At 47.0% G+C, this 15,714-nt stretch overlaps 1 protein-coding gene across 4 annotated transcripts in view; it reads right to left on the bottom strand.

Moving 5' to 3' along the window:
• Positions 1-14,235, bottom strand: part of GRID1 (glutamate ionotropic receptor delta type subunit 1) — a 542,571-nt gene extending 528,336 nt beyond the window's left edge. For 3 of the 4 annotated variants that reach the window (XM_009465956.2, XM_087766071.1, XM_087766070.1), the window contains exons 1-2: positions 13,852-14,235; positions 11,536-11,691 (exon numbers count right to left, since the gene is read on the bottom strand). In XM_009465956.2, the coding sequence (XP_009464231.1) occupies positions 11,536-11,691; positions 13,852-13,930 (235 nt within the window). In that variant the 5' untranslated portion in view covers positions 13,931-14,235. Of the gene's footprint in view, positions 1-11,535; positions 11,692-13,095; positions 13,175-13,851 lie in introns of those variants that run through there. The other variant, XM_087766069.1, reaches the window with a different exon arrangement.
• Between the last annotated feature and the right edge of the window lie 1,479 nt (positions 14,236-15,714).

Raw genomic sequence — 15,714 nt, forward strand, 5'->3', positions numbered from 1 at the left:
CATCCTGTCAGTGAAAGCAGGATGAGAGACTTAATTCTGTAATGCAAACCCCAGGCTCACTGCAGCAGGTAACATAGGGGAAGCTGCGTAAAACTTAAAGGTTTCCCCTGACGGTCACCGAAAGGCAGTAAGTCTCCCAGGGACACACATTTCATTTCCATAATGCAGTTCCACTTCGTTTAATGTAAATGGAAAAGACAAAACCTTAGTTTTCTCATGTAGACATAGTAAACATTTAAAAACCTTAGAATATGCTCTGAAAAAACATCTGTGTACTGCTGCCAACAGATGTTGTCATCATGATGATTAAAATGCAGTGGAAGTAGAATAATCCAACAAATGACAATAAGCATGTTCATGAAATCTATTGCATTTAGCAGTGGCAGGGAAGAGGGAAGTGTGGGGGGAACACCATACTACCAAACAAGAGAACGCAGGTAAAAAAAGGCATCAGAACTGGGAGAAATAATTTACATTTACAAACCTCATCATCCTACTTCCTAGTGAATCTACTGTCTGTGTAAAATGGGGCATGGCTGGAAGTGAGGAGGTGGGTCTGAAAAGGACAACCACAGACAGGAAAGTACGTCTCACCAGCTAGATGCCTTTGAGAAACTGGAGTTTTAGTGAAGAATCTCAGGCATAGAGATACCAGCTACAACTGTATGGTCCCTGACCTGGCAACAAGACACTAAGAAGAAACCAAATGGATAACAGAAGGAAGCCCTTCCTGAGATAAATATTAGGTTACTGCAAAAAATCTAATGAAAGACAGCAAAACGGTCTTTGAGAACTGGGATTTCAGATTTGATTCTAAAAGAATGAGGCATCACTAGTCATTGCACTGCCCAGGTGACTCTGAGTTTTAGCTGACACTGTGTTTTATTTTTAAGCAATGGTGTAAAAGCAAAGAGGACACACCATGGTCACAAAAATGTAAACAGTTCTCAACACATGACAAGGCATTAAGCCTTCAGAAACCCGTTTGTGAACCAGTCCTGCCACACCATTGCCACTGCCACAGGCAGAGAAGGGAGGGAAAGATGACTCCAGCCACCTGCTTTAAGAAGGCTGGCTCTAATCACGCTTGACAACAGCACTTCTGCTTGCCTGCGCAGCTGACTTTGGAAGTACCCATCCAGAGGCAAGGCAAGACCCCACTGGCTGCCAAAGCACTGTAACAAATTTCATGGGTGCGCTAACTGATGGCTGAGGATACAGCTTGTCTAGAAGCCTTGCTGCAAGACCTTCCTCCCAAGTGTTCCCTAGGAGTTACCACACGCAGTCCATCAGCTCCCTTACAATTTGTTGGGTTTTTTTAAAAGAAAAAAAAAAGCTAGATAGTGCTGAAGCATTAAATTACTTTCCTTGTGGACTGTACAATGCTTTAATCCAGACATAGGCACTCTCATTTCAAGCTGCCCTGGGCAAGTGACTTTCTACAAGCAGAGGTTCAGTCAACTTCAACTTCTGCTAGACCATATCTTTCTCCTTCTTGTCCTGTAAGCACACTTTGGAAATGCCTTTTCTTCTCTCAGGAAGGGAAGTGCCTGCCACAGGCTGATTATTTGCAGACTGATTACTTGCTAACACTGTGGCACCCCTGCCCTTCTCCAGTCTCTTTAAAAATCCAGACCCATACTGTGCAAACATCTCACTCAGACCAGAGGACGTGCAAGCTTTTTCTCTTTCTGTTTGGGTCGCTAAGTCCTACCCATATCAAAAACACTGCTACTTCCAGAGTAAGTGAAGTACTTCAGGACAAAAGCAAGCTGAAAGGGAAAAAAAAAGTTTCGGTAAAAATAAACTGAAGCAGATAATTGGGTTGTTCCCTTTTATTTTTTGCACACTTCAACATCCTAGCCCTCTGTGTTTTGACCCTTGCAGACATCACATCCTAAGTTCCTTTTCTCTGAGCCTCAGATAACTGCTCTCATTCCAAAAATATCCTCAAGTAGGATAGAAAATGGACAAAACATTGGTCCTTCAGACTAAAATGCAGCTAATATTACACACAAGACAATGTTCAATTTATATCAAAGTTTTCCTTGGAGTTCTAACGCATTTTTTAAATAAATGTAAAAATAAGTCAAGGGTTTGCAAACATACAGAAAACACATGGAGAGGCTCTGTCTCCCATAAACCAACTCCTCCTTCCATCATCCTGAGTTTTACCTCTATCCAGGAGCAGAGAGTTTAAGAAGACAAAGGGCTATGGAAATGCTGCTCTAGATCATTACACAGTTTCTCCACTGAAAGTATTACCAAGCAGCAAATAATTAGTATTTCCTAAATATCAGGTAATGGTATAAGGTGGAGTACTTTACCCGCTGACAAACACAATTCTCATTAACTTTACAAACATTCATTTATATGGAAAATCCTTTTATTCGCTTTCTAAATCAGAACAAACCAGATTGTCAATGAGATTTTGAGGATATTGAAAGTATTCCATCAGCAATGCTACTAGTTAAAATCTCAAAGACTCAGATAAGTAAGTTAAAAAGCGGAGGATTAAACGACTGGACTGAGAAATAACCGGAGTGACTGGACTGAGAAACAGGATACATAATGAGAGCTTGGACTCACTGGGAGTTTTTTGGTTTGAGTTTGCTATATTTTTTAAGAGAGACAGTCATTTCTTAGATATTATTCTGTTGAATTTAGGGGGAAAAAATTGTTTTCTTACTGTCCTTTTACTCCCTCTATGAAAGGTTGCTAAGGGAATGGTTCTCAGTAAGGTCAAGCAGTAGAAACCCTGCTGTGTGTTTTAATGCAGTCAAACACTACTTGAAATTAATGCCTCTTAGTTCTTTTTACCTTTAAGCACTGCCTGTTAGTGCTTTCCAGTACTAATTCTTACTGCATATCTGAATATATAATATAATAGGCAAAAGGAAAAAAAATGGACAGGCATCAAGATGCCACAATGGGGTCAAAAAAAAGGAACGTCACAAAAGCAGGGCCAGTATAGACAGACTCTTTCTGATAAGACAAACCTTTCAGGCTCTACAAAGCACTCCAAACCCACAAACCTGAACGCAGGTTCAAGCACAGCAATCAGGTCTCCAAATTATAATTAAACGCAAGCTATTAGGAAAAACATAAAAGAGACCCTTTCAACATATTTCTCATTTCAGATATTTATTACCTTAAAGTTATGTAAATGGAAGAAATCTTGGCATATTAGCATATCATTATTATCTGCCTTTGAAATGATTACAGATCTACATATGATATAAAATGAGATTCTCAAAATGCTGCACGCTATTTAACGGTCTCACTCCGATTTTCTCATGGACAAGAATCCTAATAACCAAAGAGCTACACTAAGGATGAGCATTAGCTGCTCCCTTTCCTCAGTGAAGAGTGAAATGGAAAGGATTCTCAGAATGGCACCTAGATTTCAACTTCAGAGCTGACACATGTTTGTGTAAGGTAGTCTGCATAACTTGTATGTGTCCTGTGCGTAAAATGTTTCATTCCTTGGTCTGAAAACTGGCCTCTTTCAACAGGTTTCCAAATGGAAAGAACCACACAGCATTTCTGTATGTAAGAAAAATCACTGTAAGTTCTATTACATCAAAAAAACCCTGTCAAAATGCAAAATTAAACATGTAAGCCATTTTTCAAAATCACCAACTCAAATATCTGTAAATTATGGAAAAATCTCTTGCCAGAAAAGCAACAGCTATGTGCGCCATTTTCATTCTAGCAGGGCACTTTCAGATAAACAAAGCAACTGCTAAAAAAAAAGCCAAACAAAAAACCCACTTTCATTTCATATAATTATAAGAGTCACACAGCAGTATGATTTCAACAATGCATTCTAAGTAAATTTTTCTGAGGGGCAAATTGAAAAAACATCTGTAAGCATGAGATGACAGAGACAAATAAAAACACAGCAGGGATCCCCCTCAGAGGGAATTTATTATGAATAAAAGAATGAAAAACATTTTGATCTTTGCCTAAAAAATGAAGAAGAGTTTGACTACGGTTCCTCTGAAAAGGCAAAAAGTTAAATCCAAAGTAACTATTTCAGCCAGAGTCTTAGTGTGCTGTAGTCTCACGGTCAGGCTTTGTTTCATTTTCCTTCCAGTAAATAACTATGGTAAGCCATGAACAGTTTTAATAAACATGATGTTCAAAGAATGTGTAGTTTTAACTCCTTTCACTGTATGGCTCAACCATAGCATGATAAATCACATCAAAATATTAAATTCATCTCATTCTGCAAGTATGAAGATGTAATTTAAAATGTAGTACTTAGATGGTCAATCCTCTAATCATCTGTAGCTGCAAGATTCTGAACACAGAAAGGCTCGAGGCATATTCCCTCCTGGACACATTACAGTAAGTCTAGCAATTAAATTATTTGCACGGGGTATATGGGCATGCATGTATATGTATATGCACATATACAGATTGTATTTCACAGTTTAGGATCATTTTCTTTAGCCATTATTTTAACTAGATCAAGGTGAGGCGGTTTTATATACTTTTTTCACGTTTACAGATACTCTTCCACAGTAATGACTGAGAAAAGCTGCCACAGACAAAGCACTCAGAAAATTATTTTCTTCAAGAAAAAAAAATTAAGAAAGAGAAACAGAAAGAAAATCTTTAACCCTGAAACACATTTGCTAATATTTTTTTATGAACACTGCTTATTTCTGATTTTTTGGGATAATTTCTAGCATGCTAGTTAATGATGTAGCATATTTTCTATAATGAAATCTTAGAATAAGAAACCCAACAGCAGCTCCTTGATAAATGAGCAGGATCGGCAGCAGAATTAGTGGGAAAGAGCATTAGGTACTGAAAAAGAATTGTAGCCTAACCTGCAGCAGCTCTTGTGTATGACACCCTTAAAACATGGGTGACCCACACCCAACATGGCAATAAAGGTATTAGCAAGGCTGCATATTAGAAGAGAGAGAAGAAATTAGCTTAACCTCTGATGCAGATAGAGGGAATGAAAAAAATGTTTTAGACAAAATAAAACCCTTTTAACCGCAAAGCATGAAAACAATAAGGGATTCCCTATCATCCCACAGCAAGCAAGGGCTGAGACACCTCCTGCGTCAGGCTGAGCACGCCACCTCCCCATCACCAGCCTCCACCGAGCTGGGGCAGGGCTCTGTGCTCCAAACAGGTCCCATCCACGCTGTCGGTGTTTCCACAAAAAAAAAAACCTTACTACCTTGGGATGCTAAGCTGTGAGCCCACAGCAGCACCTCCTTCTTCCTCTGACTCCTCTCTGCCTGCTGCACCTCAATGCGTGGCACTGTTTGGAGCTCGCTCCCCGGGCAGCTCAGCCCCAGCCTGAAAGGATGGGAGCCTCTGCAGAAGCAGAGAACATGGCTGGGGTGGAACTAATCCCAGTACATCCTGTAAAAAAACCCAAGCTGTAGCAGGGATGTGTTTGAGTGGGACTGCCTCCCAAGAGTACAAAATATTTTGCACCTGCAGTTAAATTGTGACCAGAACCTGACTAGCAGTGGCTACAAAGTACCAAGTCGCAAGTGGAATTAAACAACAAAACAAGCCTGTATTTGGATGTTTGCCCACAGTCTGTAGCCTGCCTTCATCCTCAGCACCAAACCGACTCCTTTATGGGCTATTGACTCCTTTCCTTCCTACTGAAGACATCTGCAGGTCCCTGTTTTCAGCACAACAAAAACGCAAGAATAGGAAGAGATGGACATTTTAATTTCCTGTTTTCTTTAGCTCTGCAAAACACTCTGGTTTATAATACACTGAACCATGCAACTATAGAGCATAAAAACACAAGCACAATGAGATGACAGTGTCACAGATGTCTTCACTGTGGCAGTCCTTAACAAGTCTTGGTTTGGTCTCAGAGGGCACAAGGAGGTAAAACTGTTGAGCACATTCATCTCGCCAAGCAACAGCTTTTAGCTGCGGCAGACGAGTAGAAAAAACATGTAGTTGCACAGCAAGGCCTCTTTGACCATGGGAGGGAACCCCTACCTACACTCTTTCTGGTTGTTTTTTAAAAAGTAATGAAAAGTCAGATTAAAACTAGAAAAAAATGCATGTAATAATATGTTCTTTCTGGAGAGCTCAGAGTTCACCTGTCAAAAACTTCCAAACAAGACCCTGTATCCTGATAAAAACGCTGTGAAATCTGTGTTCAAGCAAGCCGTAGAAGAAGAGCAGATAAAGGTAAAGTTACGCGACAATGAAAGACTCAAGAGAAACCATTGGAGAAAAATTAGTTTATGCTCTATTGATATAAACCAATCCTTTGCAATTCTGGCAGATGAGAATTTTTTATTTCTTATGTTTTACATTCAAAATCTAGGTACAGCCTATGATTTCTAGCTAGGCACCAAATTCCCCAATCTATTGCCATTGAATCAATAAAGCTTTCTTTTTAAAAAAACTAATAATTTGTATATGCAATATTTTATGAATTTTCGTCTTATTTTTTGTTTGCATTTGTTATGCTTCCCTTTCTTTTCTCTCTACTCTTCCATTCTGGTATTAAAATATCCTAACTCTAAAAACAACAACCTTCACTTCTGGGGCATGTGAAACTACAGCTCAACAAAACAAAATGCCTTACTCCACATTTACACAAACATCTATTTTGATATAGCTTTATATGGTGGTGGATCTGGGCTTACCCAATGGCAAGGGGAGGGTTATCACCATGACCCAGGTATATCTTTTCATGGTTGTTGTTATGCCTTCCTCTTCTATATTTAATAGCCACCTAAGTCTAAATTCTCCCAACAGAGAAAACAGTCCTTTACCTGAAGCCTGAAGTCTGTATTTTGCCAAAATCAGGGCACAGCTTCTGGCCCACCTGTGGGTTTCTAGTCAGGGACACCTGCACTACCTTGAAATAGAGTCCCAGGCTTGCAAAAAGAGCTATGCGCAAATATCCCAAGACCCATGCGCACACACACAAACATACAGTCACTCCGCTCCTCCACAGTTCCCTACCATTGGGCAATGCACATATGACAAGTATAGCTCTGCTTGGGATAAATAAATGCAAGAATAGCAATGGAGCTGCTGAGTCCCATTCTCCAGGTCTATTTCATCTTAGTTATCTACACATTGATCAGCTTATACCTTCTCAACAAATAAAACTGTTAGAGGCAACTGTGGTAGCAACTTGAAATACATGTGCTGAGCCGAGATAGTTCAAGAACTATGCCAAGTACGTATCGTTACCAAGTCCTACAGACTATCATAAGAGATCACATTCACTCAACGGTATATAACACAGACATCCAAAAAATCAGCAGCTCTGAGTTGCCCTGAAACCACAGCAGCATACACGGGACTGACAATAAACCCATTCATGGAACACCATTCTTGCTCTCAAATCACATTCTGATTTTCCAAATTTGTTCTGGTTTCCAGATCTGACAGCATTTTAACATCAACAAGCACACATACAAGGCTGCTCAAATTAGAAACAATTCATTTGAAATTGCTATGCAGAGAGAACAGCAAGTTTCAGCTCCAGGAAAGCATCATCCACTGAGAAACAGGGTTTTAAAGTTTCACGGTTTCCGAGTAGCTATCTCCTTTGGATCCATTCTCCAAAGAGCACTACAGAAGTCAAGCATTAGCTTTCCTATGCCCCAGTTTTGACCTACAGCTAACTATTCCCCCTCCAAAAGCAACATTTTTTAAAATATTTTTAAACATCCACATTAGTTTTGTTTGGTTTTTAGTTTAAACATGCCATCATGTTTCCAACCCCAGCTGGAAACTTGTTTGCCACCCATACATCATACACAAAGTCCCTTTTCAACACCAATGGCAGGCTCAAAAATCCCAATTTGAACTGAAAGCTTTAAAGTGTTTCTCATACCTTTGAGCTTGTTTGAATCCTTGAATCACAAAAAGGTTACCACAGTACTGGCTTAAATACACACCGCACACAAACAAGCGCTTATTATCTCACATCGCAATCACCTAAGAGAAACTGAGCACATAGCTCTTTTAGAGGCAAGGATATAATTTAACATCATATTTGTGATTTGAGCTCATTTCCTTAGAATCATGTGAAAAGAACAATGATTCCCCATGTATATTTTCTCCCATGACAGTCAGTGAAAAAACAATTTTTTCCTCAAGTAATTGCCACATACATAAAAGCAATATTCTACAAAATGCGACAACAGCTTGCAAGTGCAAACAGACAACAAAGTCCTATTTTATGCGTACACCAGGGTCTGTTTATTCTTTACTGTTACGTCCCTTGCCACTGGAATTCCTGCCACCCACTTGCCACACTTTGTTATAGAATATGAGTTCGATGGGGCCAAAACAATCTCTTTACTTATCAGCACAACAAGATCTTGCTTCCGCAACGTATATTAAAATGAAAGATAATGATGGAACACAATTTACACGTTTTGTTAATTACTGTTCTCTGGTACCCAACACAACCATTAACATGAGTGTCTACCAAGTCTTTGAAGAAAAAGGATCTCTGAATTTTATTTACCTATTTCAGTCACCAGAACCTATCACAATAGTGCCCTTCTCTCTCTAAAGCAAAGCCCCTAAAGCTTTTTTTCAAAATCTCACAACAATTCTCAGCACCTTCCAGCATTGAAAACTACTCCATTTGTGAAAGGCAAGATATCTTCTGTTTGGCCTTTAGCTCTGCAAAGGCACTGCTCCTACTGAGAAAACCCTACAGTTACTACTCTTCCGTGCTTCCTACCCATGCAGAAGTTCTCCAACTGGGCAATAAATGCCAGGTCAAAGACGTGTTAAAAACTATCTCCATCAGTAATTAAAGACTTGTTACTGTGTAATGCACCTTGTTACATGGAGGGATGACTTACTTTCTATAATTTTATGAGCACAATATCACTGAAATGAAGGACCTGGCTTGCAGCGCTCTTTAAAAAGAACTTAAGGAATAATTTACAATGTCATCTCACAAGACTCTGCAACAGGCACTTCAAATAAAAACAATATTTGTGATTGGTTTGATTGTGTGAACTATTCTGGCAGTACTATCACAATGGCCTATTTTTATTCCAGATTGGGTTTTACTATAAAAAGTTCCATCCAGTTATGAAACTAACGCTTGCAACATTGATTTCCATGGTGCTGCTTAGAAAGACACTGCAGAAGAATAACGTGGATGTCAGGGCATTTTATGTAGCAGTAGCAAGATTCTGCAAGAAGTCAGGGCAGCTGATTTGCTCCAGGTTGTTTTGACTACTATGCGCAATATTCTACCAAAATGAGCAGGACATCCGTACAGTGAGATACAATGAGATTTTCCATCGTCAGAATGACACCAAGTAACGCTGGGCAGAGAGGCACTGCTCAAGAAGAACAGCCCGGCAACTTGTACATCCCGTGGATCATTCTGTCAGCATGTTGTATAACAGTTTCAAAAGTAGGAAATTAAATCTTGAGTAAAAAAAGATCTGACCTGAACGAACAAAGCAAGCCAGGAAATTGAGCAAAGGCTGATACTCTTCTCTTAGCTCTCCCACTGTGGCAAGGTTTTACTCGCAGATAGGATCATTTTGTAGGCCTCCCAAAAGAAGACACATTGATATGCCTTAATGAAGTAGTGACAGAGAACAATTTCTCTTTGGAATTGTGAACATTCATCAACTACTTCCTTAATCCTGTAGCATAGGATCAGTTCATTAAAGAGCAATTCTGATTGCAATGGACACATGAGCCCTGAAAGGGCATATTGGAAGGGATAGGAAGACACATCTTTGTTTACATATATTCAGGTAGCACAGAGATTCTGTATCAAAAAGATTAAAAACCTGAGCAGAGTCTTTTCTGTGGCTTCAGCATGGATTTTCCGCTGAGAAATTTTATTTTCTTAGTAGCCTTCATAAATGCAATACAAATCTTCAAGGTTACCAAATAAACCAACTAAAAAAAAAAAAAAATCCTACTAGATCAAGAAGAATCCTCCAGTTGGTAATGCTTTTCCACTTCCAACAAAACTGAGCAAAGGGACTCTGTCCACAAGACTGTCAGCTCAGATCCCAGGACATTCAGAATAGTTTCATAAAGTTTTCCTTCTGAGAAGAGACATTGTTGAAAACAAGTGTTCAGCCAGCCAGCTACTGTCACTTCCATGAATATGAATAAGCTCCAATATAGGACACTGAGCTTTTGCAAATATAAGAAGATCCAATTGTTCAGAGTTAATCTTTGCCAATAAATCAACCCGCCATTATTTAGAGATTTTTATTTTCCTCTGGTGTCTGACTATGTGGGTGGAGTTTTGTTTTAAAGTCCCCTTCTTCCCATTTTCACAAAGATTTTTTTCCTACTGCCTTGCTAAGCTTTCAGAGCAGCAGGAGGAATCCTGTTGTTAAAGGGATCAGGCCCTTGAAAAGGTATATATTGCTGTTTCTCCTGAACGTGCATGATATTAGCTAGCACCTACTCTGAGGAAAAAAGATAGCAAAAGAAATTGTTCAGAGTTCATGAAAATTAACATTTGGTGTAATTTTGTAGCCATAATTTGCATGTACACAACTTAGACATAAATACATATGGATTAATGCAAATTTTTATCCAGGGAAAGGTTCACTCTGTGCTCTGTAAAACTAAGGGTATGGCTGGTGATGAATCATTTTTTTAAATATTCTACTCTGCGTATATAAATAGCTCTCTGTTTCTAGAATAATTACTACTGAAAAACACAGCTTCTGAAATAACCTAGGCCATAATTAACCTTGGCTTCATTAAATCACAAATAATATCTTTTTAAAGTCTTATTTGTAAAGGCAAGCTGATTAATTTAAACGTTTCTCTTTGCAAAAATCTAATTGAAATGATTTACCTACATAGCTACTTGTCAGATCTTGTAAACTCTGGGAAGGTTTTCAGCCAGCGACTCGGCTACCTTACCCTCTCCCCAGCCACCCGGGAGGAGCTCCGCTCTCACGGAGGGCCGCGCTGTCGCCGCCGGCCGCCCCAGCTCTGCTTCCCCTTGGCGGGCCTGGGGGCAGATGCGCAGGGAGAGGTGCCGGCTTGTGCCCCGCCACCTCCCGCAGCCGTTCCTGCAAGCGTCTAGACCTCCTGCCCGGCCCTTCGGCGCCGCACGAACCCCCCCCTCCAGGCGGACCCCCTTCGTCTGCCCTGCCCCACCGCGTCCACGCGTGGGCCCTGCTGGGGGGACGGGGGCGGCGGTGGGACCTGGCCTCCCCTCCGCAGCGGCGGAGAGCGGGGACGCTTGCGGATCCAAGAGCGACCCGGGCTGCCCCCCCCCCCGCAGCCCGGGCTGCCCTGCCCTGCGGAGGGCGGCTGGGCTGGGCACGGCGCCGCAGCCCCGCACCGCGCCGTCCCTCCCCTTTCCTTGTAAGACAGCGCCAACCCCCGACCGAAGAAAAGTTTCCAGCCGAGCGCCAGCACAGGTCCGGGCTGCCACCGGCGCTGGAACCTCCTCCCCGCCAACGGGGCCGGGCCGGGCCACGCCACTCTCAGCCCCGTCCCGTCCCGGCGCCCAGCCCACTCGCGCCGTGGGTGCCGCCCCGGGGCGCTCACCTTCCTGCACCGCATGGAAGGGGTTGTTGGCCTCTATGAGCTTGATGGAGTAAGTGATTTTCTCGCTCTGGAGAATGTCGTCATTGAGGTTCAGATCCGACACCGCCTGCTTGAACACCTCGTCGTCCTTGGCGGCATTGCCTTCGAAAATGGCACCTGCGGGGAGGAAGGCGGCAGAGGATGAGGAGGGCTCGGCCCCGCTCCTCACCGGCTCGGCCCGCCCGCCCGCTCGCCGCCCCAGGAGCCCCGCTCCGCCCTGGGCCGTGCAAAGCCCGGGCCGGCTCGCACGGCACCGGGCACCTGTGGGGCCGGGACCCAGGCGTGGGCGGCCTCGCCCCGGGCAGGGGGAAAAGCAACCCTCCTCCCAGCCACTTCTGCTCTACCGGCATTTACGGCGCCCCTGAACCGGAGCCACGCCGGGCGAGGGACCCGCTTCACCGGCGACGGGAAAGGGAGCGGGCTTGGGAATTAGACCAACTTTTTGCTCCCTGCTTCGGCGCTCCCTGGGTTGCCGCCTTTCGGGCAGCGGTTTTATCGAGGCTCACGCGCACGCACGAACGCGAAGCCAGGATTTGTGTCCAGTAACCTGGAAGCTTTAATTTCACTGTCCTGTTTATGCAGTTAACGTGAAAACATCTGGCGATGTGTGTTACGTAAGATCCCCTCTCTACGGAGCGTGTGTGCGCCCACGCCAGGCTTACTGCCCTGCTCCACGCAGCGGCGGGGGATCTTCGGCGCTGGCAGCAAAACAAGCAAAAAAACGCTATCCCCCAGCCTGGAAAAGTCCTGCTGATTCACACCGTGCCTGCCCGTGGCTGGAGCCTCCCCGCACTGCCCGTGTGAAATCACAGCTCTGCACACAGCGTCTCCCCTCTCCTGCCCACCGGACCGCTCTTTCTGCCAGGAGTTAGTTAGCAAACACCACTCGGGCTGAAGTTCGTGCGGGGGGCAGCCGAGGTGGCACCGTCCAGCCGCAGGAGAAGCGGGGCCGAGAGGGAGAGCCGCGGAGGCTGTTTCGCCCCTCGGCCCGGCCCGGGCATTTCCCCAAGGCGGCCCCAGCGCCCCCCTGCCTCTCCGCGGGGCCGGCTCCGGTGCCGCCGGGGTTTGCCCAGCCCTGGGGAGCGCCCCTGGGCCGGAGTCCCCCGCTGCGGTCAGGGCTGACCCCGTCTCCTTAATGGCTCCGCAATGCTGTCTGCCTTGGCTGCGCCCCCAGGCTCCGGAGGCGAGCGGCGCCGACAGGAGCCTCCTCCGCCGGCCCCGGAGCCGCTGCCGCTGCCGCCCCTGCCGGGAAACTTGTTACAGGGCTGGTCCCCCTCTCCCCTTCCCCGCCCCGGGTCGCACGGGACTTCCCTCCCGTCTCCGCGGAGCCTCCCCTCGCCAGGATCGCTCCCGCCCCGGCCCCCTCCTTTTTTTGATCTCCCATCCTCCTCAAAAGGCTGGTGGGAATTACAGCTTTTCATTTCCCGGCCGTACTCCCGTCTCCTCCTCTGTCATCCTCCACAAGTGATTCTCTCCCCCCTCTCCGCCCCTAAACATCCTCATTTTCGCTCCTGCTGGTACCTTTCAACACCAGCCAAAAGGTGACTGCAGAGCCTCGCTTTTGCTTGCCAGGCTTCCCGCGGACATCACCGCGCCTTGCTCCCAGAAGCCATAAAAGTTCACATCAGCCCTTCCTTTGCCTCTTATTCATCCCTCTCTTCCTCCCACTGCTGATCCAGCCTTCTTGCTGCCCAGGGGTTTTAATGAGATCTCATTCAAACCACAACAGTTGCGCGCACAGACGCACACACACACAGAGCCACTGCAAATCTCGCCTTTCCCAGCCAAGTTCCCGCATTCCGGCTCGGCTGACACCTGCTACGACAGGGGATGGAAACCAGGGGATTATCTCCCCGAAAGTTTCCCCTACCAGCACCTTCGGATTATGCCTCTCCTGCTCGGGTGTTGGGGGAGGTTGTTTGTTTTCGGTGGCGAGAAGGCGGGGGGGGGGGGGGGGGGTGAGAAAGCCCTTCCACGCAAACAGGTCCAAGCCCAGGCTCCCCAGCCACATGGGAGACCGCAGCGGCGACCCCGGCGGGTCCCCCGCCCCGCGCCCGCTCCCGGCCCCGCAGCCCGGCCCGGCGCACAGCCGGCGTTTGGCCCCGAACTTTACAATCGGGGGGGATTCAGCTGCCTTGCTGCCCTCCCTCCGCCTGTCTCTCCGCGGAGTTGGGTTCAACCGCTGCCTGTGACATTACCGCGGTTAAAGGAGATGCTCCCTTCATTTATTTATGTATCTACCGCGTCCCTCTCCAGCCCCCCCGCTCCCTCTCTTACCAATGTGGATGATGGAGTCCGCCCGCACCGAAACGCACTGAAATATCCAGGGGAAAAGCCAGAGCATCAACACTTCCATTTCCAGCCTCTCGCACAGCACATCAGCCCGGGTTTGGTGGAGAGACAGACAGGGGAAAAGAAGAAAAAAGGCGCAAGGGCAGGTGGAGCAAGGCGGCGGGCGCGGGGGGGGAGATGCCCAGACACCCCCCCTTAGAAAAAAAAACCCAAATTCCCCCAGCACCCCAAGAATTCTCCAAGATTGAGGAAAACGGGCGAGGGGGCGAGGGAAAAAAAAAAAAAAGCCGGGGCTAAAAAAGCACGGAGGTAGATCCCGGGTTGGCAGGCGGCGCGGCGGAGCCTCCAGCGCTCGGTGTGTGCCGGGGCGCCGGCAGACCGCGAACTGCGGAGCGGCCCCCCCGCCGCCGCCGCCCGCCCCCCGCGCCACGTGACTGCGGAGCCTCGGCGCTCGGTGCCGCCGGGGCACGGCGCGGCGGCGGGGCGCGGGCAGCGGGGCGCCCGGGCGGGCGGCGCGGAGGGGAGTTTGCGGCCCCGCGAGGAAGTGGGGTGGCTGTGCGAGAAGGGGGAAATGAATCCCTATTAAATATATTGAGATATATCCAGAATTTTATATATATATATCTCTCTTTTTTATATATATATATGTATATATAACGTATGTATATCTGCCGGGGGAAAGGGGTGGGGGGCCGATGCTCCAAGCGCAGGGAGCAGCGGAGGGGGCGAGGCGAGGCGGCTCGGCAGCTCCTCGGTCGCCGGGCGCAGGCTCTTGCGCGGGGCCGCAGCCCCTGCCCGGAGGGCGCCCAGCGCCCCGCATTGCGCGGCCTCCCGCGGCCCCCGCCCGGGCCGGGCCGGGGCGAGGCGGGCGCGGCTCGGCACTACGCGGCGCGGCGGGACGCCCCCGGAGGTAAGGGCGCGGGGCTGCGCCCGCTGCCGCTCGCCCAACTTCGGCGACCGGGGGCGGCGCGGGGGCACCGCGCCGAGGGGGGGAGGGGGGGGGGACGGGGGGAAGGATGCCCCTTCCTCCTTCCACACGCTCGGGCCCGGGACACGATCGGCGTTTGGCGAGCGAAATGGAAATGTGGGATTTTTTTTACCCCCGCGCTGGGGGCGAGGGGGTGGGGGAGAAAAGTCGTACAGCAAAACCGTTTCTTGTTTTGTTTTGTTCTAGCTTTCAATGAAATCTAATTCATAAATTGGACATGCTCGGGCTCAGAAGACTAATTCATCCCCTAAAACAAACGCATCAGTGATTGCAGGCACCCAAACGTGACAAGCGTCTCAATATGCCAAGGATCCAGAGAAAACAAATTCATTCAGGAGCCCGAAACACAATTAAAACTACTGCCAAGGAAATGAGTTGAGAGCAGGATGTTACCCAGATTATTAAGTTGCTGTGGGGCCGAGGCGCAGACGGCTATAGCGATGCCTATAGATATCATCGGCATTTGGATAACAGGAGGCAGAGCGATTCCTGGAGGTCGCCGTCTTTTAAGCGCAAGTCTAGCACCGGAGGGCTGGGGCCGAATCCTGCTCCCGGGGAGGTAACGGCAGGGCTCAGGGACAGGGCAGGGGAAGGATCAGGCCACCCCCTGCCGGACCCCGGGAGTCTGTCCCCAGCGGGCTTCAGAGGGCGGCTCCGGGGCCAATGGCCCAACGGCCCGTTGGCCCCGGCGTTCCACCAGCACTGCCATGTACATTCGGCACACTCCTCATCACCGTCACCTGTACATGCGCTACTGAATCCTCCAGCTACTTAGCATTGCTTCCTTGCATGAGAGATTGCTGCAATGTATTTATTTAATGTAGAAAACATTTTTTCATGCAGCGCACAGTACGGCAAAA

The sequence above is a fragment of the Nipponia nippon genome, unplaced genomic scaffold (genome assembly GCF_047370975.1).
Source record: "Nipponia nippon isolate SJK-2023a ecotype South Korea unplaced genomic scaffold, ASM4737097v1 scaffold_3, whole genome shotgun sequence".
In the NCBI taxonomy this organism is placed as follows: Eukaryota; Metazoa; Chordata; class Aves; order Pelecaniformes; family Threskiornithidae; genus Nipponia; species Nipponia nippon.